Raw genomic sequence first — 25,729 nt, forward strand, 5'->3', positions numbered from 1 at the left:
TAAATTAAGATAAAGAACTACAGAAGAAATTCCCTGGGAAGCATGTGTATCAAACGTGTCTGTGAAATGTTTCACCGTAATGCAGATTGGTTATATTTAAAGTGATGCTATTAACCCCTATCCACATCAGTTGATAGCTTCTTTTTTCACTTCTGTTTAGAAGTCCACCATCTGTCTTGACTGATTACAGCTCTCACAATATCAGGTGATCACCTTCCACCAAGCTAGGGGAAAAACAGGACGTTTTCTGTATTTTTATTTGTATTTGCTCACTGAGCAAACCCTTCTTAGAGGATTCTTTTCATTGCTGAAATCGCTTCTACTGTTTCATTAAATTGCCGTGTAGTGGCAACACAAGACAACTTTGAAATGCAGCTCATTTTGGCCTCCGCAGGTGACATGCAGTCCTGTTGTGTTGACCATTTACCCGTTCGGGTTTCTTTTAGCAGCCGAATGTACGTGTGTGTAAACCACACCAGGCAAATAGTTGTAATTCATGTTTTCATGCTAGATGTTTCAGAGTAGATTTTCTTTGTCCTGAGATGAGGTAAGGTGCAAAATACTAACTTACTAAAGTGACTAATGCAATGTTGTCAGAGGAGAATTATACACAGTGACAAACCAGCGTACCTGCAGGGGACTCATCTGTCAAGGAATTCATTTCTCATTTCTAACCATGATGTGAATAACATCATGATTGTTCAGGTCCAGTGCAGAAGTCAGGCCTAGCCCCTTAATTCTGAAATATTTATGCAAAATAGCGCATGTTTTGGTTCACGTGTTGTTTTTAACAAGTGTGATCTCCTGTGTGGCTTCTCTGTCCGTTTCCTCCTTTTGTTACATTGCCACACCATATGATTTCATGACCTGCATGCAAAAACATTGAAGTATGTCTCATGCTTTATTTTGACTGTGGCTTGGAAAAGAAGCTGTGCCACAGTCCTTAATGGTATCCAGCTACCAGGCTCTTAGGCACACCATGACAGTATGAATGAATAGTAAGTAGTTATAGTAATGATAAAATTTGTGATCATATTGTGCACCTTCACGTGCAGCACAGTGTGTGTATTTTTTGCATCAAGATGCCAACTGTATCTTTGTCCTCTGTATGGGCTGCATATGACATCTAGGGTATGATGTCCATATTCTGGTTATGTTGGACAGCTCAAGCTTCCAGAAGGTGTCTGCTTTCATTTGTTTTGAATGCTCACAGTTGCAGATTGTCAGAAATTTAGATGGTCAGCATCTTCTGCAATGAAATTATGGCTGTCTCTTGCCAAACACCTGTAATGCAAAATCTGACTCACGTTGTATGTCAGACAGAAGAATTACACCCAGTGAATGACCAGCCTAGCACAACGTTCCCAGCAATGTTATGTATGAAGTGGGTTGGGACAAATCTGAGTGCTTGTGTCTTCCAAACACCTAATCTGATGCTGTAGCTGTTGTCCCCTGGTTCTTCCCTAGCCAGGAAAGGTATAATGAAGCCAAGTTACTTGCCTTGTGATCCATAGAGTGAGGCAAATGGAACACACCTTGTGACTTCAGTGGGCTTTAGATTAGGTTCCTTTGTTTCTCAGGATATTAAATAGGTGAGATACAATATAATTATTGTTGACCTCTGAGATAATGCCCAGGAGCTATAGTTTTCTCATTCTTTTCCCACACTCCTCAACAGTTCTTGACAAAATGCTGCATGAAAATGAAAACCTGTTATTTATTACGCCTGACAACTTCTTTAGGCTGGGTGCATTGACAGCAGCGCATTCAGGTCTGCGTCTGCAGTGAGGTAAATTGTTGAAGCAGCACAGAGAAATGTCGTCTCATAACTCCATTAAATAATCACTGCAGATAACTCTTTACTAACCCGTCTTAAAATTTACCCCAAAGGAATTATATACAAGTAGTGATTAAAACTGACTTAAATCATAATTTAATTAAAATAAATTAAAATGCAAACTGAAAATGTTCTTTAACCTCAGGCCACCACCCTAATGATTCATTTAAATGCATTTGTAGTTCTACAATAATGGCCTTTGTGTGTATTTGCTTCTTGCTTTATGTGTGATACCATTTTGCCAGTGGAACTGTCTAAAAACTGTTGCAGGCCGTATGATCTTGAGGGTATATATTGCTACACGTGGGCTTTCTTCTCACATTTCAGGAGTTTCACTGAAGTCAGCAAATCTATTCATACAGAATGTAACAGCTGTAAGATCAAGGCCTATATTTTTAATTTTGTCATTAATTAGTTTCCCCGTTATCCTAGAAGGACCTTCACGTCATTAGTATGATTACTGTGGCAGTATTTTTGTGCTGTAAGAAAAAGATAATTCAAAACCGGCATCCTTTATCTGCCAGATCTCGGTTTGTATTTGCATTTGCCATAGAAGCGTGGCGCAGCTGGCAGGGAGGTTTGCAGGCCAGGCCGCAGGAGGGATGCACGGTTGCTGCCCACCCAGAGAATGCACCCAGACTGGCATGGCAAGAGCCCTGCCTGCGGGGATGTAACAGGGCCGAAGCTGGTGCTCAGGGAGGTGGTACGTGCACAGATATGCAAGGGTGGCAGATAAGAGGTAAGGCTGAGGCATTGGCCCTGAGTCTCTTTCTCTTCTGCTCCAGGAAGGAGGAGGTTGTTTGAAGGCACCTTCCTCTGTTGACACACCACAGATGGTAGTACAGCTTTCTCAGTAGTAAAAACACTTCTATTATTAAAAACATCTATGTTGGAGAGGTAGAAGTAGACTCGTTTGTACTGCTTACGCAGAATTTCTTCCTTTAACTAAAAATACGTTATCCGCAATTCTGTTTTCTTCTGGAAAATCTCTTTTTTGCACTGTTTTTTGAGGTGTCTTTTTGCACTGTTTTTTGAGACACTGACTTTAGCCTCAGCTCTACGTATGTCGCTGACTACTTGTGAAGAAAGGTACTGCTGAAGAGGAGTAGGTGTATGAGCAAACCTGGCACTATTCAGCTCTGAAATGGGGAAAGCAAGAGGCCAGCAGGCTATTAATATTTTTGACTTGCCATATTTGTCGCAAGAACAGTGAGAGCTGTAAAAAGCCGCGTGCCTCCAGGCTCTCACAGGGAAAAATGGGAAGAATATAAAACCTGCTTTGGTGCTGCTGCTGAGAGCTTGTCCTCTGGACTTTCATAGAGATCTTGTCCCAGCCCTCTCCCGCCTGACTGTCGGCTTATTATTTATCATATCGTCTGCTTCGTTCTGGGGCTGCTACTGCAGCTGGCATATCACTGTGCATGCTAAATACCTCTCCTTAACATAAAGTGGGCAGGCACTCACAGAGTATCTAGTTTTCTAGTTCAGTTAGAAGTGCAGCTTGCTCTGCCAGCTTGCTGAGTGTGCTGATTGATCACTGTTTGGCCTGTTTTCTACCAAATATAAATGAGAGTATGTATCATTTGGGGGTGGGGGGGACATTTTCTTGCTGATCTCAAAGTAAAAGGCCAAGAGGGGAGAGCAAACACCTATCAGGCAGTAGTCAACTTGGCAAGGGAGAGCAAAATATATGACCAGAGGTAGGTATTTTAGTGTCGGATGTGCTTATTTTGTTTGTACAGTGCTACTGTAATTCTCAAACTCCTGTTTTTTCAACTGACTGCCAGGCTGGGGAAAAGAAACAGATGTTCCCATTTGTCTTTTGATGTGGCTCAAAATCATTTACATTTGCTGGCCTAAAACGACACGACATGTCGTTCGCCACTTTTTCTATCTCCTTTGGAGTGAGTGACAGATTGCTGTTCAATTACTACTATAATAGAAAAGCAGATATTGTGAGGACAGCTTTCACCTAAAGGAAATGCAATCGCCAATTGCTGCAGTAGTGGAAAGAGAAGGATGGCAGATACTGTAGAAGCCATCCAGTGGAAAAGACATTTTTATTATTAATAATGTCATGAGGAAGACTCAAGGGAAATGCACTAGGGCTGGCTTTTCTGCCTGGAGAAAAGGAGAGCCAAGGTGAATAAAGATATGGTGAAAAATTGGCTTGCTACTCTTGTGAAATATGTTTCCAGCTCTTTGCCTTGAGCATGTGCTACTTAAAGCCTTTCCATTTGCTCTACCCCCAGCTCCAATGGAGAGCAATAATTACAAAAAAACTCTTCATCAGTAGAAGACACTCAGTGAGAGGCTCATTACACGTTTTTTTAAAACATGGAGAAAACTGTTTGTCAGATGCTTTGGGATTAGTCACTTCTCCACCCTATAGTTTGCTTTCTTATTACTGTATTCATATTCCACTTCCTCCCTTTCTCCTGAGATGAAGAGGTGCTCCAGGCCAAGCAGAGCTTAACCCTTCCTTCTGCAAGTCATTTACTTGAGGATCAGTTGTCCACTCTTAATTTTTTAGCCTTTCCTTTTCTCCAATTGTATCAAAGCCACTTGGCAGGCACGACACATACTTTCAATATGCTGATTGAGATTAATTTTCATGTCACGATCCAGTCAATCTGTTGGACTGGGTCAGAGTACAAGAGGTGAAGCTTCTGCTTAAAGTCTTTTACATTTTTCTTTCTGAAGGAACAAAATGAAGTGTTAGATGGAAAACAAGTTGAGAATCCAACATATAGTGCTGTAATTATTGTTCTATTATACCAGTTTTAAACAGTGACTCTCCAGTGAAATAATGAAACATAGGACTGATAAAACATACCAATGGATAGGTGCTTTATCTGATAATCTGATGAACCAGATGATATGTAAACTTTCTTTGTAGTTTCTTTGGTCTGAGTGACTTTAACAAGAGATGTAGTCCCTTGGCAATAAACACGAATGAACTCTTGAAATACCTGGTTTTAGCCAAATAACTCTTAGTTATAGTCATGCTTGTTATAATGGATGTAGAAACAAGCGTTGTCTGGGAATGTAGTTTTACACTGTGAATGCAGTAAGGTAATTGCTGAAATTATTTTCAGTGATATATTGGTAGTTACCATTTATGCCTGACTTGCTTTTTCCAAATGTAAAGTCTTTTTGTGCAAAGCGAAACATGTGGCACTTGGCCGTAATTAAATCCTTTATACTTTGGCACCACTTGGTTTGCAGTGATGCAATATTCTCTTTGGAACTGACCTAATGGTAAAGATTTTTCAAGTGTCACGCACTGTTGTGTTATAGGATTGCCTTGAACGTACTGTCCCTTTTCACAGGTCCTGAGCTAGGTGACATTATCCTTTTGAAAAACATCCTGCTGATGCAAAGGATTTTTTTTCCTTATTTATTAATTGCTTGCTGCAAAGCTTGCGAAGTCCCAAGCCCATGTTTTAAAAGAAAAGGGAAGGGGGAGAGAAAAGTGTATCTTCTAGTACACCTAACTTTCTATTTTACATGCAGTCTTCCTATTGTGTGTGGACAGGCAGAACGCTGATTTTGAATATAATACATTTTGATTTTGAGCGGAGGAAGAAAAAACCCAGCTGGTTTTATCAAGCCATTTTGGTCATCCATGTAATGCAATTTTTTACAGGTTAAAGCTCCCTAATGTGCTAAGAAATCACTATGGCTAGTCATCCATTAAGGCTGGTTAAAAGCAGTACAAAGAATTACCAAGCACGCAGAAGGCCTGAGTCCCCAGCGATGGCCATCAGCTGCTGCCTGCCCACCTCTCCCCTCTCAGGTGGGGTGGCAAAGTCCTGCTCCATCTCCTCTCCTGAGAGCAGCTCTGCTCAGGGTCAGCCTGGAAATACTTCTCCACTAGTCCCATCTGCTGGATGCCAGGATGTATTGCCTGCTGGAAAGAGGGAGAGCATCATACCTCAGGCTTTAAATATTAGCTGAATGCAGCATGCCACCAGATGTACATTTTCCTCTGAAAAACACGAGCTTTCTCTGGGTTTCTTCCATCCACCTAATTACATTTGGGCTACTGCTGTTCTCTTCAACAGTCCCCGTGTGTTAAGCAAAGGCAAGGTGGAGGCGCGAGGAACTTGAACCGTGTTGCTTTAGAGAAGCTGTAATCAGAAAAACCTAGGAGCCAGAAAAGATCACAGCAAAAAACATGTGTATCATTATCCAGCCATTTACAGGCCTGGGAATGAATTTCCTTTCTCCCAGTATATATGCTCAGCAGTCAGTTTTTCAAGTGCTTCATTAAGGCTGGTACTCGGTTGTTCTCGCCGTCTATCTCGCCATGCTGGAAAAGAGGGAGTGCAGCCATGGCATCTGATCCAGCATGCTGCACTGCAGCCTCTAATATTACTGTGAAGCTAAAAGAGCCCTCTCCATCGTCAAAAATACAGAATTCCCGATATATTTCTAATCGGGCCAAGCAAAGTTTAAGAGAGCTTGATCTCATGTCCATAGACGTTCCCCAGGGTGTTACTTCTCTCGGTGGTAATTTGGTGTTTGGTACCTGCCTTCCAAAAGGGAGCTGGAGGGAAGAAAATGGATAATGAATGCAAATGCAAAGTAGTGGAGAAAATTGGGAATGAATGTGAATGTAAAAAGGGGGAAAATGCATTCAGTCCTAGCAATCTTGCTTTGCTTTATTTTTTTCTCTTCTTTGCAGTCACGTGATGCATTTTTGTACTTAATGCTAAGTGGTGGTGTGCCTTTTGCTTTAAAGTAAAATTGAGGTGATTCTCCCCCTCCTATTCTTACCTTCCATAGGCATTAAAGTGGATTCTGCAGGTTGGAAACAGCCACTTCAAGGATCTCGTGGGAATGTTACTGGAGGAAAATAATTCCAGGAAAAAATCTTTACAAAATACATAGGCTAAGATCAAGCAATGATTTCATCTATTGCAGACAGTGTTTAGGGAGACATACCTTTATTTGCTATACACATATTTCCAGTGTGCTTGTTGAGATAAAATCTTTAATCTAACCCCCCTTCCTCAGTTTGAGATGTGAAAATGCGACTGTTTTAAATGTAACTGGTTATGTTTGCACGTTTTTTCAGTTTACCTTTGTATCTCCTCTTTTATCACAGCACCTTACTGTAAATTAGCAATTTGTGCTGAACTGGTTACAATTAATATTGCTGCTGCTGTTACCAATAAAAAGATATATCATAAATGATTTTTATGTGTTTTCCTCGATAGGTGGTAATGGCACAGAGGAGAAGCAAAAGACCGAAGAAACGGAGGCCCAGAGCCAAGAAGCAGGTTTGTGCAGAGTTCCTTAAAGGGCTTTCTAAGGTTTATCCACCTTAGTGAACAATAACCTTAGTCAATGCTATTGAAGGAGAATGTTTGTACATTTTCACCAGATTAGCTCAGGCCTTGAGCAATTCTTCCATTACAGACCGAAACTCCATTCATTATGAATGAATGGGTTGCAATGCAGGAATGCAAACCTCCTTCTTTAGCTTACCAGCTCTACATTCTCCCTTTAAGGTGGACTGCCTCTAGCTGAGCCTGTAAATAGAAAGAAATAATTTTTCCCTCTGTCTGCAAGGGAGTAGCCCTCTGCATAGACCAGAAATGGTGGAAAAGGAAATTTGGAGAAGGAGGAAAAAAGCTTCTTTTGATGAAAACTGTACTTCTGAAGATTTTAAAGGATATTTTAAAGTTTTAACAAATTGTCTACAAAAGTCTCAGGGGTTATGAAGATTTAAATCCTTACAGAATGATATTGCATATACTGTGAATGAATGTCAGAGGTCACGAGCAGCGGGTTTTGCAGACGGCTTGCTTAGAAATGATAGTGAGGTCAGTATTTTAAAATACAATGTCACTCTGTTCACAATAGTTTCTATTGTTTTCTTCTGTTTATGGTTGTGCTTTTCATCCTACCCAACTCTGTTCAATGCAAAAGACAACAAGAATTAATCAGTTATCAAAACAGCTGAACTGACAATCAAAATGTCTGTAAATCTCCTCATTTCTTAAGGATTTGTTTTAGCGTAGTATTACATGTTAGCACCATGCTTGTTTGCTTGGGGTTTTTCTCACTGCAGCGCACAGTATTGCCTACACATACTTAATCCAGAGACTATGAAATGGTTTTCTTCAGAAGCTTTTTGTTTTTTAAAATTCAGAATTGAAGAATGTTTTCAATACGTGGAAGATTGAGCTGAAGACGACCAGCCGTAAATGTAGAAAAGAAATTTAGAAGGCCTGGAATTTTTACTTATCTGTTTTGCTTACTGCATTGTGGCCGTTTCCAGATGAGGAGTTAATTTGATGAGGGTCCTTCTTTTTGTCCTGTGCATGGCGCACTGTGTGTGTGGAAGTGCAGCATTTCTCCCCGCACTCCACAGGTCGGTCTTCTGCAACTATGTGTTAACAGCTGATGCTGTCTGCAAGTGCTTGAAGTCCTTCTAGGTTTCATGTCCTCTTTATCACCTCTTCTTTATGTCCTCATATGGGGCAAGCTGTGGGAGGTGAAGCCATAGGCACACGGTGTTACAGAATAAAAAAAAGATTCCCATGGACCTCAGCAAACATTGGACCTAGGCCCTTTATCATCCCCAAGATAAGCATGCAGTGGTATTTTGTAAGTGCTGGAGAACAACCATGTTTCCCTTCCTGGGTTTTTCACTTTTACTCTGGTCGTATTTTAAACAGGCAAAGGGGACGAGGGAGAAGGGATGAATGAGTTGCTCTGTCTGAATCTAGACTGTTTTGAATCTCTGACTAAGCAGGGGCATATCTTTGACCCAGCGATGCTGAACTTTTAACTGCACTAAGTACTGCTTGGCTGCTAACTCACCTAGGAGCTCCTAGCTCCGGTGTTAAACCCGGTGATACAGCTGCATACAAATGCCAAATGCAGCCCGTGGTGCTTCTCAGCTGTGTTTGCTCTGATGGGGTGCGTATTTCCCCGGTGTTTTCATTCGTAAAACAGTTCAATTGAATGATACGCATTTCATTTTTCCCATGAGAATTAAGGACTGTGTACCTCTCTAAATTATTACTTTGCTACTGGAGGTGTCTTAAATGCATTGTGTTTTTCCCAAAACCATCATTACGACTTGTTATGTTATGAGCTGTCAGAGCTGGTTTATCAGAGCTGTGATGTACATTCTTTCGCTATCTCATATTGGTAGTCATGTTTTGTTACTATCATGAAGAGCGTCAAGGAAAAGATCCAGACATTTTAGGTCCCAGATCCAGAGCATGTCATATTTTAGGAATGCATTTTAGGTGCATGCCTAAAGATAGCATCGTGCCTATGCATAGTCCATGAATCACCTCCTCGGTCACAGGCACACAGTGTTACAGGAAAAAATTATTTGGCTTAACATTTTTCCCTACTGGTTTGCATAGTGGCAAGAACAGAGAGGTGTACAATTACCTCGGTTAGTTAAGTTCAGCTAATGAGTTGCTGCTGCTTTCCACTCTACTTGTTGTGGAGACAAAACATCATCAGGAACTTTTAGATTGCTGCTTCTGTGCCCTTTCTTGGCAGTAGGAAATGACCTGATTTTCTAAGATACACAGTTGTAAGCCTAAAACGTTTCTAATCGCTATGAATGATCACCGTAAGGAGCAATCCCATGAAATGTTAAAAGTTCTTATTTGTATTTTGTAAACCAAAAGGCATAACCTTCATCTGAGCGTGATAAATCACAAATAATATACTTTGATATTGTGAAAGAAAATGTAGGAGAAGAAATAAGACCCTGTATTCTTACCCACTCCATTACTTACAGATTCATATATTCCTATTATACAGTAGTGAAAAAGCCAGTTATAGTGTGCAAAGACTGGCCTGAAATTTTTCAGCTATTACTGTGTGGTTTTTTTTAAAAGTCTGGTTTCCAATCTATCATCAGTGAACAATGAACCATCAGTTAACACATGGAAAAACAAAATGGCAGGTGCTTCAGAGCTCTTGTTTCAAGGTAGTTATAAATACTCGGAGACTATATTAGGAAAAAAAATTTGTCAGAATCATCAGAGGCAAGTCTTTTGCAATAAATGAAAGGCTAGAAATGAACACAAAGGCTTATGAAGGTTTTAGAACTATAAAAATTGCCAAGATAAGACAACAGTGAAAGTTAAAAAATTTATTAATTTCAGGCACTAGTTTTATCTATTAACTGCAGTAGTTCTATACGCATGCTCTACCATTAAAAAACTCCAAGCTACAGATTTTTCAGGGACTTGCTAAATTTCAGGCTTGATTTATGAAAGCTTCTATTTTCAGGAAAGCATTTGCATCTTTTGATTCCAATGGGATTCATGGACACATTAAAGTTAAGAATGGCTTAATTGTTTTTTCTCAAAATATCTGGATTAAATGAAAAAAGGAATCTCAAAGCAAATAGCGACACCAGCCTACCCATGGAACCGATAGCTGTTCCTCAGTCTGTACTATGAGAAATTGAAATATAGACTTGATCTGGCAGTATTGTAATGTAAGTTTAGCCCTGGCTTAGGGAAGACAATCAGACCCGTGATGGCCGGTGAATGCAGTGTGAAGAGATGGAAGCCAAGCAAATCAAATTCAGGTCTAGTATCTTGCCTCAAGAAGGCATAACACTTTTTTCAGTAAAGTGGTTCGTGAGTTTGCTATCTAATGAATAACTTCTCTTTCATTTCTGTGGCTCTTACAGATGAGACGAAAGCTTCAGCTGTAGCCACCCTGTCATCATCAGAAGAAACAGAACTGAGTGAGGATAAAGGTACCGATTGCAAATTGTGTTTCAAAATATCCAGTCCCAAGAGGACATTTTGCAAAGCCTTGGTTTCCTTTGTCTGGAAATTGCCAAAATCACAGTTAAACAATACAGAAATAGGTAAATGCTTGGATTTTCATTTATGGAAGTCTTTGTAATGAAGTACCTGGCACCAGCTGTTATGCTGGTAGGAGAGATGCCATGTATTCCTAAATCCCCTTGCTATAGAGGTAATACTAAAATATCATACGTGACATATCACAATTAAGCCCAAAGCTTGGGCTTGCTGGGGCGACTCACGGGCATAAAGTTAAGCATGTGCATCTATCTCGGCAATATTAGCTCCCTATTTGGTGCTCTCCTGATGGGGAAAAGAAAAACACAATAGCTGTAAACACATCAAGAGGAGACAGGAGGAGATGAAGTCATAATTGAGAGGGAGAAAGTAATGTTTATCTTGTGCAGACTGTGCTGGGCACTCAGATCATTTAGTTTGTGATAAATATTTAACAGTGTCGCGGGGCCAAATGACAGGGAGTTTAGGAAACAAGAAAGAGAGATGATCTAATTTAAATGTTTCAAGCTGAGATTTTTCCTGTGGAGTTGTTGGCTTACAGATAGGAACCAGCGCACAGACATACTGGTTTTGATACTCTTATGATATCACGCTATTAATTGCTTGTGCTGGTCTACAGTTTCTGGCATTTTTGTGGGGGTACGTCAGGCAGAACCCTGGGTGATTTATAAAATGTTTGCTACTGGTAATTCAAAACAGGAGTTATGCTATCTATAATAAATACAATCCGTCAGTACAGCCTTCAAGAAAGACTAATAGAAAATTTTAATGCATTTTACTGAGATAACATAATTAGTAACATCCATTAACTTATTTATTTTAAAAGATTTAATGTTTAATTCAGCATCGCTGCTTGACTCTCCTCTCATTTTTCTAGATAAGTGTGACGGGGTGTGAGATCTTGCCCTTTTGTTCCAAAGACACATGCTAGAGAGCCCACATACTTACCTGATTAGGAGTTCAAAGCCTTGTGCAGGTTGATTTAAGTGCTCTCTTAACTGAATGATTGATCCTGTAGGGAGAAAAAAATCACAAACCTTTGCTGGCTTTTGCTTTTGATATCTTCACAGATTATAGTCGTGGCAAGGCTAGTGGAAGACAGAAATAGTGGTAGATTCAGCCCCAGCGTAGCTGGTGATTGCTTGTCAGTCATTTCTCTTTTTTTGCTGACACTTGGCCTGTTTATGTATCCTTGTATCTATAAGATCCCCATCAGATATGTTTTTTATGTTTTGTAATGTGAGGGTCATGGTGAGGCTTTGGGATTTTTTTTTTTTTTTCTCTATCTGCAGTCTTACTGAAGATCCCAACACTTTGGTATTGCTTTGAGTGCTTGCTCCTGACTACGAAGCCAGTGTTTTCTGCTGTGCTTTTCAGTGACCATCTCAATGTGTAACCACTCCAGATTTTTGACTGAATGTAGTAGTTGTCTTCTCTCAGGAAAGTAGCCATCATGGTGCTATGGGTCTCACTTTTTCTATAATATGCTAAAATTATAGTGTTTTCCCCTCTTCCCTTGAGGGGTTGACAGGAAAAGCGGTGCCTGAGAAATCCAAAGGGCAGTTTCTCTTTGATGTCCCACCTCTCCTTAAAAGCAAGATGGAAAGCATCTGGTAGGGAGGAAGAAGCGAGATAGACTGTACTCCATATATTTTGTTTGTAAAGTTGTCTAACCAGAAAAAAGGAATGGTGAGGAAAGTAAGATGTTTTGGGATTTGCTTGCTTGGTTTTTTAAATGTAACCAAGAGTTCTGAATGATGATGCCACCGCATCCATCAGACCATGGTTTTAATCCTTATTTCCATTACTATATTTTCAACTTCTCAGATTTTAGCTTTTGAGTTGTTTTAAAATGAACGCTGGTGTTACAAAAGCTTGCTACTTCTTGGGAAATGGCACTTTTACAAAATCCCGGCATTTCTGAAAACACCTGCTGGTACCGAAATAAATTTCAGCCTTCAAATTGTTTGCCCACTGAGTTAACACAGCTAAAACCTGCCAGGTTCTGGAACATACTCATTTCAGTAGTTTATCTTCAACTAAATGAACTGGATGTAAAGCATTTAAAGAAATTATGTTTTTCCAGTCCTTCTACCTAACTACTGTGAAAGGAGATTTACGGCAAATAAGTGTAGGCTACATATTCCCAAAATTCGTAGTTTCAACCACTCAGAATGGGAGGTTTCTAAGCCTGCTATGCAAGTATAGCATCTTTCAAATGTCAGTTCTGGTGAGTGCACCAAAACAAGTATTTTGACTCCAATTATTTTTGGCTAGTAGTTTTTCTGCTTATTTTTCTTCATGTTTCTGAATTAGAATATAGCAGACACATCAAAATAGTTATTTGTAGCTCTAAAATGTGGTGATATTAAAAACAGGGCACATGGGTCTCTGCTGCCATCAGGTTCTAGTATTTTTTGTCTTACCTGAGCCGTATTTATCAGGGTTTTTTTAAAGGAGAAGGGGGGAAGGATGGGAATGTAAAGGGGATGTTTCATGGTAAGTGCATGGAACAGTGCAAGAATCATGTTTTTAGGCACTCCGGTGAAAATGAAAACCTGCTCTGAGATTACAAATCTCATATTAATGTGCAAGTATATCTCCTCTGTTATTCCAAACAGAAGAAACACTGTCCAGAAAAAAAAAAAAAAAAAAAAAGGTCCACATGGGCTCAGTCTGCATATGGCCTTTGAGCAGACTGAATTTTTTAAGTGCTCTGTCTGTCCTCAAGGTGGGGGTGGGGGGTGGGCGGGTGGGGGGAAGCAAAAAAAAAAAAAGCAGACCAGTCATATTCCAAGAATATCAAGATGTTTGATGTTATGCTGTGGAGGTATCCTCTTATTCCGGTCTGTGCCAAGTTTCTGTTTCTACTGTCTGGAAATACTGCAAAGAAATGTTGCAATTTTACCCTTGAAAACTTGCACACATAACTATTAGCTGTTGGGGGGAGAACTGACGTCTCTAGGCAGCACCTTCATAGTGCTTCATTACTGTGCATATGGAAGTAGATCCTTTATACATAGCATATCTCAAGTTAGAGATGCTTCTCTTTATGAAGTGTAAGGGCAGAACAAAGCGATTAAAGTTTATGCAGTAGATAAAACACCTATCAGACAGGCTGCACTCAGTCTAGTGTGCCTGTCTGTCCATACAAGATGGTGCTGGGACTACAGCCTCCTTTTAAATGGACCACATCGTATAGAGCTGTGGATTGGTTTGAACCTGTGAATGTGTTTTTTTTTTAAAAAAAGTATGTGTGTGTGCATGTTCATGTGTGTGAGAGAGAGATAGAATGTTCTGCACCTTCATCTCAGTCACCTGTCCTACCAATTACTATTTAACCTGATTTAATGATAGGGCTTTCTAGCAGGAAAATTAAAAAAGGAACTGGATTTAGTACAGGTGAAGAATGAACTCCCCACTATGCAATCATGGCAAAGTTGCTGTGCACAATATGCTGATTTTAATTCATTAGCACTTAATAAGAACTGAATTTTCATTTGAAGGTCAACTAAATTAAATCATATGCTAATTAATTGTAAAAATAAAGTAGCGATTAATTATTTCCAGGTGTTCACCAAAGTCTGTGCTCCTGTGGGAGTGCCATTTAAAGCAAGTCACTATTTTTCTACATTCTTTGAAATGGAGTCAGATTCAGTCAGCTGGAGGGCTTGTGTTGTCAGAAACAGAATTAGGTACATGCCTTGGCTAGGGGTTAACCCTAAAAGTTCGCTTTATGCAACCCAGAAGCCTGTTAAGTATCCTGCCTGTAAACCATAATGGATATAAAATTCCTTTCTGGCCAGCTGTAGTTCTCACCGTGGAAAAATCTTGATGTCCTAAAGACATCAATGGTTGAGAAAGGGATAAACTGAAAGATAGAGCATTTCAAATGCAGGGGAGCTGTGCAAATCGACACAAATTAGACACTGATAAGTGGGTGAAAAAGATTGACTGAAAGGCCAATATGTTCAGAAAGAGGTGTTTAAAATCAGCTCTTAAGTATATATTAAGACATCTAAATGAATAACCTGATTTTCAGAAGTGCTGAGCGCTCAGCAGCTACCAATGAAATGTTTTTACTTCACCCTTGGGCTATGATTAGACCTGGAAAATTTCAGCCTGAAAAATTTCAATTATAGGTAACTGAAAAAGAACCTTTTAGTGGAAGAGTTTCGACACCCCCAACCGTAGCTGTGGCTCTGCATGCCAGCTACAGTGATAACATTTTTCTCTCCTTTGGTTAGAAGGATTTATTTCTATGAAAGCAAATTGGCTAACGCTTGCTGCATGGTGTGGTTTGAGTTTTCTTTAAACCAGGTACATAACCATCAGTATCCAGCCAAGCGCCTGTTCTCCTTACACCCTCCGTAATGGTCGCTTGGAGCTGTACGTAATGCAGGTTATTCACTTTTCCTTTTAATCTGAACTGTCTGTAGCATTGCACATCCAGATGGGGGCCAGCCCATAAACTACTTGAGGTATTTCTGCTCTACCCTTCGCCAGTACAGGCAGCCGCAACAGCTAACGCTAATCTACTTAGCTGGTTTATTTAGATCCTACTTATTTTTAAGTATTAGCTGACCTGGAGCCATCCAGCTGCACTCCTGTCAGTCTGATGCGAGTGCCTACTGCTTCTGTCTCCCCACCTCAACACTTACCTTCAGCTGTGTGGCATCTTCTCCTGGGAAGGGTCTAACTGAGGCAGTCAGGTTTTTCTCAGCTTTTTCCTTTCCCACAGCCCTGTACAACATGCCCTGCCCCTTATGGCAGCAGCAGGATGCCCATGGTTATCATACCAACTGCGCCTGAAATTTCTCTTGTGGACACAAGATGAAGTTAGAGAAGATGCTCTTCTGTCAGCTCGAAGCGTGAGCGGGTGGGAGCATTACTCAGTGAACCCCACCTGCAGAGATGAACCGCCTGGTCTATTACCCGAACACTTGCAAAAATACCTTTACAGGTTGTTGCACCTAAAAAGGTCTGCTTTACCAAGTCGTATATACTTGGGCTCCAATAAATCTAATCTGTCATAAAGATAGATTAAAATGAAATCTTGGTGGATATAAAAACAACATTTTAAAGTCAAAGCTCAAGAATATCTCCCTAACTTCTCATAAATCACTATTTTATAATACTTCATTTTAACACATTTTCCTCAGTTTATGAGGCAAAAGAATACCCTAATCATGTGGCAGCCTCCGTGCACACCATTACCTGTATTTTTAGATGCCTGCTTGATTTCTTTCACTCTGGAAATATTCCAGTCATTTCTCACAGTATCATGGTTAAAAAATAAAATGCACTGAACCTGTTTCTTTCATAATGACCAGCTTTTTTCCTCTTTAATCTTCTTACAGCTCCCTAAACCATGGTGATTTATCTATGCTGTGTGCAGGACCCAGGTGTGTTCCATATTAGAAAGGACTCAGTAAATAAGCCATACAGAGAGTAGCTGGGGAAGTGAATTTTAGGAGATCATTAAAACCACTTAACATTCAGATATTTCCATTTCTCCTCTTCCTTAGCATTTGCAAAATTTTATTTGAGCAACGTTGCTTTATACAGTCAAAAAAATATGAATGGCATGGAAAAGCATGGGAGTGTATGCAGTATTTAGACAAAATAGTGTCTGATTATTGGCAGGAAGAGTAGGATTGATAGTTTATTGCAAGCTACATGGTTTTCTTGGAGCTGAATTCAACATACAGTTGATATAGTGGAACAGTGAATATACGTGGGGAGTGTTCTGATCCAGCTTATTAAAGTCCATGGGTTATTAAAGGTTGGGGCTAATTCCCAGGTGCACTCAGCCATGCAGCCCCATGAGGCCGTTGTTTCAGTACAACGGAGAGGTGCAAAGCCAGGCACTCCTGATGTGGACACTGCCACTGCAGCCACCAAGTAAAAGCAGGTTTGAAGGAATTAAGCAATGCTCAGACTTGAAGGAGCACTTCAGTGCTTGATGTGAAGTAGATAAAGTGCTCTATCTTTGGTTCATTTTTGTCATCAGAAGTCATGGTGGGTTCATTCATATGTGATCAATGATGACATTAGGAACTGCTCCAGTGTAATATCAGAAACACTGATTATTTTCAGTCCTGCCTGGAGGAATGTTAACCCTTACAGTCCTAAGTCATGGTTACCCAAGGTAAATAGTGCTCAGCTTGTGTTACCAAAAACTAAGCATGCTGTGCTGCAAAATAGTATCCTGACTTGGATTCCCTGCTATGGCTTAATGGATAAGTAGCTGTGTTAGAAGGCTAACACTGCTTTATGCCATTTAAAAAAATCAGAGTTTGTTCCAGAGTTTGTTCCCTGATCAATCAGACCAATCAGACAAAGGCTTTAGGGATGGCCAGAGCTTCTGTAGACCCTGGAATTGTTTAGGACTATGATACTGGCTTTGCCCAGTTGGATAAGGCTCTAAAGTGCTTGCTGAGCACAGAGGACCAGCTGAGCCCGAGGAATACCACTACCCTACTGAAAACTTGCACACAGAAAGTAGTATATCATCAGCATCTGGGGGATTCCCACCACTGCTTGCCAGCTGAAATGGGGGTGGCACTCTTGCCTCGCATCCAGTTGGGAAACAGCTTTTATTGACTGGTACGTTTGGTCTTACACTTTTACTCTTACTTGTCTCAGATTTTCTTCATAAATTGTATTCCTTCGCTTTATTTTATTCTTGTTAATCCTAAAAGTAAATCCGTCTTTGGAGTTTTTGGCTTGAATGTGTGATCGAATATTTGCATCTGAAAAGAAGAAATCTTTGACATGGTCCTGACCTTAAAGGTTTTGAAACTCACAATCTGCATACTAATGCAAAGACTTATTTCTGCTACTGAAATAAGAGTGGCAGACTGTTGCAGCTAGGCAGTAACTCCTGTCCACGTTCTGCTCTTTTCAGAAACATGTTTTGCAAAAAATAACTCATGCAAAATTATCATTGTATATTTCCTGGGATAATTTGGAATCCTGTGCAATTAAATTGCTTTCTTGAACCCTGGAACAATTAGAAAACTGTTTATGCTAAAAATGAAAGCTTAACAAAAAATCATGATCTTGTGAGAAGAAGCTGTGCAGAGCCAGCTATGAGAATGTGTGAAGATGTGCCAAATAGCATGGGTGCTCTCTAGCCGTGGTGCCTACCACTGACACTCACCGCAGCTGCGGAGCCAGCCTGCCAACTGTGCCAAACGCTAGGAGTAGCAACAACTCCCCACGCTGCAGGATAAGCTTTGCAATGCTCCACAACAAACAGCAGCGTGATGGGGCACATATATCAGCCAAGCATGAGGCTCCTTAAACTCCATTTGTTATTATTGACCAAAGCGCGTAATTGTTCCTCTGATGCTGAGGATTGATTTTTGCATGAAATTGGAGTCATTCTTCATTCTGGGAGAAAAGGTGGCACCTGAGATTAAAGGCACGGGTCTAGGAGTATGAAGGTCTGTGCAATGGGTGTAGGATAAGATAGCTCTAAGGGTCTGATAGGACAGAGCCATGTGCATCTCTCCCACCCGTAGTAGGTAATATCACACTTTATCATCACTTCTGGCTGTTTGAAGGGCTCTGTTTGGGCCCTAGCTGCACAGTACTTAAGGCAGAGGACTGCCAAAGTTCCTTTCACAAATGTACAACTAAAACATACAGAAAAAGATTGTATTAATTTAGGTTATGGGGATACAGGTAGTACAAATCTTGGTTTGTTTGGTATCCTGAGAGCTTTGTCAAAAACTTAAGCAAAGCCAGAATTTAACTCAATGGGTTTAAAGTTTGCTTGAAAAATTCCCTACAGACTTTTAGTGCCATTCCCATTTATACCAAGAGGTCCTTCAACTCGCTTTTTGGTTAAAATTGGAATTTGATGAAATTCTAATTTATTTTTGCTGTGGTTCAAGCTGATAGGGTAATCCCTTGTAACTCATAGCACGATGTGGCATCCTAGTATGAAAGGCCAGTGCAGTGGTCCAGCTGGTAGCGTTGAGTAGCAGTATAAGTCCACGGTAGGATGAAAAAATGTGCAGCAAGGGCAAATTTTAGTAAATGGTACATCCATGAGATATTCTTCTTTCAAACTTGGATTTATAAACTTATTGTCATGCCATGAAAGATGTAAGAAGCTGTGCAGGTAATTAAATATTTGCCTTGGGGGATTATTTGCAGTTAATTAAAGCCACACACTTCCATTGCATACCTTTTCTACAGATTATTAAATTTGGATCAGATGTTAACAACCCAGCTTTCTCACTTATCCATCAGAGGTTATTCCTGGCAAGTTTCAGGAACAGAGTTTTACAGGGGCATCCTTTGGTATATTGTAAGATTTGCTCTGCTATATTGTACAAAGGGAACTTCCAGAAGTAGAGTCGTAACAAGACTGTCCTAGCATAATTTATTATCATGCACCATAGATCTTTTGGCACTGTTACTGAAGTTTTCCATCTAGCAGCATTTTAGAAAGTGTTTCGCTCTGGAACACAAATACTGATTATCTGTTACCGTTGTGATGACCTCAAGTCTACTTTACCCCCGTAGTTTCCAGAAATGTGCAGTTAGATCAGCGGTGGTTTTTAACGAGGCTCAAAGAGAGCTTTTTATCCAGTGAAAGCTGTGTGTTATGCAGATGAGCAGAGCTCAAACGGGTGGCTGTGTTGCTGTGATTTCCTCACTGGGGGGGGGGGGGGGGGGGGGGGAATGATGCGTTTCTCCATCCCCACACAAAAACTAAGGAGTGGCTGTTGTCAGAAAATGTTGTTCTACACCACACAATAGTGCCCTGTGTTGATGAAGACTACAGATAGCATAGTGATTGTTGGCTGATGTAAACCTTGCTCTGCCACTGGTTCAGAGCGTGTTGCTGGGCAGTTCGTTTTGGTGGTCTGTCTCAAAAGGAAAAGCAGTCTTGGCCACAATAATGACCTTGGGAGTTCTGTCATCAAGTGAAATGAGGCTAGGATTTGCACTGTGGGATTTATAGGATTTAATGTTTGTCAAGTTGTGAAAATCCAGCTATAAAAGGTGTTGTTCTAAATAAATAAGAAACCATTTGCTAAAGTTGGTGGTTTGTGCTGTTTCTCATAGCTGTGTACCACTCATTAGAAATAAAATTCTTGGTAGCCCTGCCGATTATTCTTATGCATCCTTTCTTGCTGGCTCCTTGTTTAAGGTTTGTACTGCAGGCAAAAATCTGCTCAGTAAATATACAGGTTCTGAAATCAATTTGAGTAATTGAAACCCACGAGTACACTTCTGTAGTATATAAGTGTGGTTAAACAGATAGAAAATCTGTAGCACATCCGAATGCCAAATATGAAGCTAGCACCTAAGGGCTACCTGTGTATGTAGGAACCACCTGACTTTTCCAGCATGAAAACTGCTGCAGGGTTGGTTAGTTGGTTGGTTTGTTTGCTGTTTCCTCAGACTCCCTGAAAGACTCCAAAGGTGCACAGGAGAGTGACCCAGTACATCCTATGGGGTGTGAACAAGATCAAGCCGAAGGTAAAGTTTTGTATCAAAATTGTTGAAGAAAGAGATAATGGATCAGTTGGGAACCTTAGTTGTTCCAGTTTCAGCATCCAGTGGGTTTCAGCCTGACCTCTGCCATCTCAAGAAAATGCTGTTGGCTACTGGTTATGTGCCAAGCGGTTGTCATGCGGTAATCTCTGGTGTTGCTGGAAAACGCATGCATGTCCAAATATGTGGGTTTAACCGTATTGATCCCGGGTGCATAGCATTGCTATTATTGTCCTTTGTTGTTGTTGTTTTTGTTGTTCTAAAAGCCTGTGGGGTGATTCTGTTCCTTCTGTTAAACTGTCAAGTGCAAATGCTTTGCAACAGCTCTTATGAGAAAGAGCTTGTCAAGGCAGAGATACAAAAGAAGAAGGAAAAAAAACCAAAAGGGATGCAGGGTCAGTTTTGACTGACCCCATTAACAAACTTAATGCTTAGAGTTTAAGTGGTATTTTCAAATATAAAATAAGTCCAGCATTGTTCATTTAATAGAAGAAAAGTGGTACTTGGCTGAAAAGTACTATGTTATATGTTAGGTCCGTGCCCTGTTTTGATGAACTTACCATTGCCTGCATGCAGCCGTCATGCTGATGCCATTTTCAATTTGTCACATTAACAGGACAACAGGATGTTTCTCCAGAGGAGATGAAAAGTGGGGCAGATTCCCAAAGCTCCTGCATGGAAATAGAAGGTACTGCATGTGGCTTGAAACCAAAGAGCAAGATTAACAGGCAAAACCACTAGTTATTGCTCAGATATTATCGGTAGTGTTGATGTTCCCTTCCTTTCTCCATGCCTACTGAGCTAAATCTGTGCAGCTGGATCTTCTTATGGTCACTCTTAATTCATCCCTGAGCAGGGGAGCATCTATGGGTTCTCAGTGATGAAAGTTGACTTTTTAATGACTACAACTATTAGTGAAAGAAGTGAACATTGCATTTCTTATTCCTGATTACAAGCATGTCAGCCTTGTACGTTTGGAGCACTGAATGCTCTGTCCCCAGTCCAGTGAAACACTTGATGACCTGGGTCTCTGGGCTTGTGAGGAGTCCCAGAGAAGTCCCATGCCTGGAGCTAAGTAGTGTGTGTGTGTATGTGTGTGTGTGGCGGGGGTTCTGAATCCCAGAAAGCTCATCATCTTGGAGGATCAAGGCTCTCAATTACAGCCCCTTGGATTTCCTTGAGACTTTTTGTGTCTGCACCCTTGGGGAAAGGGATCCTTTTCCTGTGCCGGTGTTTTTAATGGCAAGCTCTCTTGTGTGTGTTATCCTTTCATGTCCGTTCTGAAAAGCCTTACTGTTCATCTTCTTTTTATCAAATTTATTCAGAGCCCTTGTTGAACCAAGAAGACACAACAGAAGTGGAGATACCTTTGATTCATGGTGCAGAGAAAAAAGAAGGAGGAGGAAAAGAAGAAGGTGAGGCTATTTATAAAAGGGATTGAGACAGAGAATGCTGTGCGGCTCGTTTTCCTTTTCTATTATGAGAAAACATGGAAAGAGCACGTAAAAGTATTATTTTTTTTCCCCTAAGAAAAGTCCTTTTTTGCCTGTTCTTGAGTGTTGTTTTGATATATTTGACTTGGAGTTACATGGGAAAATAAGTGCAAAAAAGTGCACACTCAGGTTCTAAAGTGACTTTAAAATAAATACTTTTCTCGTTGTTTCCTCCATTAAAGTGCATAAGGCTGATTAAACAACCAATTTATGTCCATTTAATTACCCCCTTGACCATGTTCCCTAGAAGCATTGAGAGTATTTACAATAAATGGGTATGATAATTATTTGTGAGGTCATTAATAGAGATTTAAATAGCAATTAACTAAAACTAGTAATTCTAATAAAGAAACCAATAATTGGAGCAGGAACACAGGGTCTTACTGAAGCAGTATTTTTTTCTGGGAATAAAGTATTTAAATCCTTAGGAATGCTTTTGCAAAGAAATGTAGAAATTCAGTTTTAAGTGTTGGATGCTTTTGGTAACACTACATTCAGCTCGCCATTTGCAACAGGCACATGGTTATATAAAAGTAGTGTATTACGTAAGTAATTCTCTAATTGTAAAGTAACTGCAGGTTAATAATTATGTGGTCATTTGTAGAGCACAGGGATGAATTTTACAGTTCCAAATTCAGGTCAATACTAACAGTGTTATCCTAATTATGAACTCCCTTTCCCAGCCACATTGACACCAATTTAATTGCAAACCTGTGTTAGCAATATTGACACTTTTCTTCACTGCAAACCCAGGTTAATAGAATCTCTTTGTTCATATACAGCTAAACAGCATTTCCTCTCTCGTCTATTTTTTTTATTGCTTATCCGAGTTGGGACTGATGACATCTCTTTATTATCAGTCACGTTAATGGTGTTGCATTTATGCTTTATTACTGATGGTGAAAATAGAATTGATATAATCTTTACTTCAAATCCAGGTAAATGGTATTGCACTACCTGAGTTGCAAATCCAGATTATATAATACAAATTCACTCTTCTGCAGATACCAATGTTGTTATGTTAATTTCCTCCTGATAGAAATTATTTATGTCTTATTTTATGCCTCATCAAAAGCAAGTTGGACAAAATGTACTTTCATTATTTGTACATTTCCTTCTCTTTAATACTTTCGTGTCCCCTACAGCTAGTGACTGTCATTTAGTTCTCAGTGGAGATGTTATATTTCACCATCTGTCCTACCTACCATTAAAATACACAACATTAAGGAAAAGAAAGTAATGTCAGAAAAGGGTTGGTTTTGGCACTGTTGCTGTTCCAGCCCCTGATTTAAAAGGTTCAAGTACTGCATTAATAAAAGGTTCTTTCCAAATATTTTGGAACATCTTCCTACCTGGGGGCTCAAGTATTGCTCCCGTGCAGGGTTCATCTGATCCAAAGCTTGTTGTTCATAGAAGGACTCTCATTGATTTAAGTGAGCTTTTGGTCAGGTCCATGATAAGAGGAAATCTTGTGTTGAATCTACATGCAGGGTAACAGCACTCAGGTAACTGCATAGATATTCTGTTTAGCTTCTTCTTAACATACTTTGTTTGGGTCAGGGAAAATAAATGGGTGCTTTTTCAGGGTTTTGAGAAGAGAAGGAAATTCAGGCTTTCCATCGCTTTGTTTTGTTCTTATGGGTATAAGAACACGTAGAGCAACCTCAGTGCTCGTCTTGCTAGATGCTTCCAGTTCTGGTGGGCACATACTCTGCCACATGAGTTGTGAAAGTCTTCCACAAAGCAAGGTGGATCTGGACAAAGAGAGGTAAAAGAAGAAAATCAGCTGAAGTTCAGGCTGATAAAGTAAGATATATTCCCGAAAGAGAGACTCCTCTTAATGGAAAGAAATTACCTGGAATAAAACAGAGATTCAATATGTAATGTTGTTTTACGTAACTTGAGTGCTAGCCCATAAACTAATTAAGTTAAATATTTTTCCAGCAGCATCCAAAGTACATTTGACATACAATGAAATGGCATATTTTTGTCTTAAGAACATGTGGGGAAAAAAGCAAACGTGAGACTGCTAATCCCATTAAATAGAAATACACTGATGTGAAGTGGTTTTATCCTGTACTAATCTGTATGCATAGACAAACATAGCAACTACTAAACTGCAAACTACCTGGTCTTTTTGATCTACATCATTTTTTTGTGTTACCAAGCTCATCCTGGAGCAAAGGGTAGCACATAGCTGCCTCTTTCCTCTCTCTCTCACCAGGAGCCATTAGATTAATGGGAGTCATCTGTGACCTGTGCTGTCCCCAGCACTGGAGCTGTGGAAGCCACTAAGTGACCAACAAAGATCAAAGTCCCTTTTCCAACCTAAAGCTAGGTTTCTGCTTAGTTACTGATTGTGGCTTTGAAGCGTGCTAGGAATTTTTTTCAGTGATCTGGTTTTCCATGGAAGAACGACTGTTTCTTGCTGGGTTTGATGTGTCTCAGTTTTCACAAACTTGCGACAAACCATAGGTTAGCTTCTGATCTAATTGTGCAAGTTTTACTACCAGCTCATCTATGTGTTTTGGGGGATTTTAGGGAGTGTAGGGTCCTTTCTGTATTGCTCATTTGGCTTCACAGCTCCAGGGTCATGCCATAGTGTATATTACCAAGGAGTCATGGATCCTGGTGCTTTCGAGGTTCTGGGGTGCTGAGAGCCCAGAGGAACAAAGAATCAAAGTCTTGGCAGTCTCACTACTGTTTCCCATTGCCAGCAGTAAGAAACAAGCCAGATTACCCTGAAGAATTTAACAATGTAAGGCACTGTGTGTGTTTCATAAAAACCTGCTGTTACTTTTTCCAAAATCAGTAATAAAATATAGCATGTGCCAATTTATTCCCTTTCTTCCTACTGTAACCTGAAGTTATATATTACTAGGGAGCAACAAAAGAAAAAAGACAAGCTAAGATGCCTTTTAAATTTTTTTCCAGCTACTATAGTGCGCTCATTCTAGTTCACAAAAGAATAATGAAAATCTGTGTTTTGTATAAGATCAGGGAATATTCTCAAATCCCTTTATTAAAAAGCAGAGTAAGTGGTGATCACTGACCTATTTGCTGACTAGGTAAGTGTACATGCTTTTAATAGACCATTTGGCAGTCCCTTTATATGTTCACTTGGAAATAGCCCTGTCGTGTTGTAATGCCCATGCATTCACCATTTAGTTCTAGTTTTAATCAACAGTTTTTTCCACCACACAATTTGCAGCACAAGAAAATAAAACTCATGTTTATTTGTGTGAATATGTAGCCGTTTCCTCCTCTGAGCCTGCTCTCCTCTCTGTCTTCTTATTTCCCACCTCTTTCTATCTCCCTTTGTCGAGACATTAGATATGATGATTTCCCCTACTGATTGTGTCTGGAAGTTGCTTAACTCTTTGTAGGACAGAATTTCTGTTAGAGCACTAGAATATGAGCAGAAGTAGCCATAATTTCTTTGTTGGGTCTCTTCTGTGTTTGGGCTAAAATATTTTGTCTTACTGTGCTGTTTGGAACATGACTCGAGCTTGACCTGGGACGTTTCTCCACCCAAGAAACAAATCCAGAGTGGCTGGGTAGCATCCTTCCTGGGCAAGGGCGCACTTATTTTCTATCAGAGAAGTCCAGAAACACAGAAGCAGACTGTCGCTGAAGCACAACCAAGGAGCAAAATGCTATAATTAATGCCTATAAAAAGGATATTAAAGTGTCCAGGGATTTAGCTTAAGAGCAGGGCACAGCGCTTACAATTACTATTTCTGTGTAGTTGCACCTTAGCCTGTTTGAATGCCATGTTTAGGGAATTGTATGAACCATCTTTTTTTCTGTATGAACCACACAATGCTAAGGAAGGCTTGGGAACGGGCTGGGGGAGGTTTCGTGGTTTAAATCATTTGCAATATAAGTGATTTCCTTTGCCAGTCTTGTGGTCAGTGCCTGTTTACTGTAAATTTGAATTCTAATTTCTGTTCTAGCTAAGCCTGGCCTTGCTCCACAGACTTTGTTGCATGAATAGCTGTGTAATTCTGTAGCCATTATTTGGTCCATTCTTCACTTAAACAGCTGGATTTTCA

At 40.1% G+C, this 25,729-nt stretch overlaps 1 protein-coding gene across 3 annotated transcripts in view; it reads left to right on the forward strand.

Annotated features, from left to right (window-relative positions):
* The window catches only part of MACROD2 (mono-ADP ribosylhydrolase 2), an 892,420-nt gene that overhangs the window by 829,306 nt on the left and 37,385 nt on the right, over nt 1–25,729 (forward strand). For 2 of the 3 annotated variants that reach the window (XM_055816689.1, XM_055816690.1), the window contains exons 12-16: nt 7,063–7,125; nt 10,524–10,592; nt 20,089–20,166; nt 20,798–20,869; nt 21,507–21,596. In XM_055816689.1, coding sequence (XP_055672664.1) covers nt 7,063–7,125; nt 10,524–10,592; nt 20,089–20,166; nt 20,798–20,869; nt 21,507–21,596 — 372 coding nt within the window. The remainder of the gene's footprint in view (nt 1–7,062; nt 7,126–10,523; nt 10,593–20,088; nt 20,167–20,797; nt 20,870–21,506; nt 21,597–25,729) is intronic. The other variant, XM_055816691.1, reaches the window with a different exon arrangement.

Source organism: Falco peregrinus, chromosome 11, assembly GCF_023634155.1.
Source record: "Falco peregrinus isolate bFalPer1 chromosome 11, bFalPer1.pri, whole genome shotgun sequence".
NCBI lineage: Eukaryota > Metazoa > Chordata > Aves > Falconiformes > Falconidae > Falco > Falco peregrinus.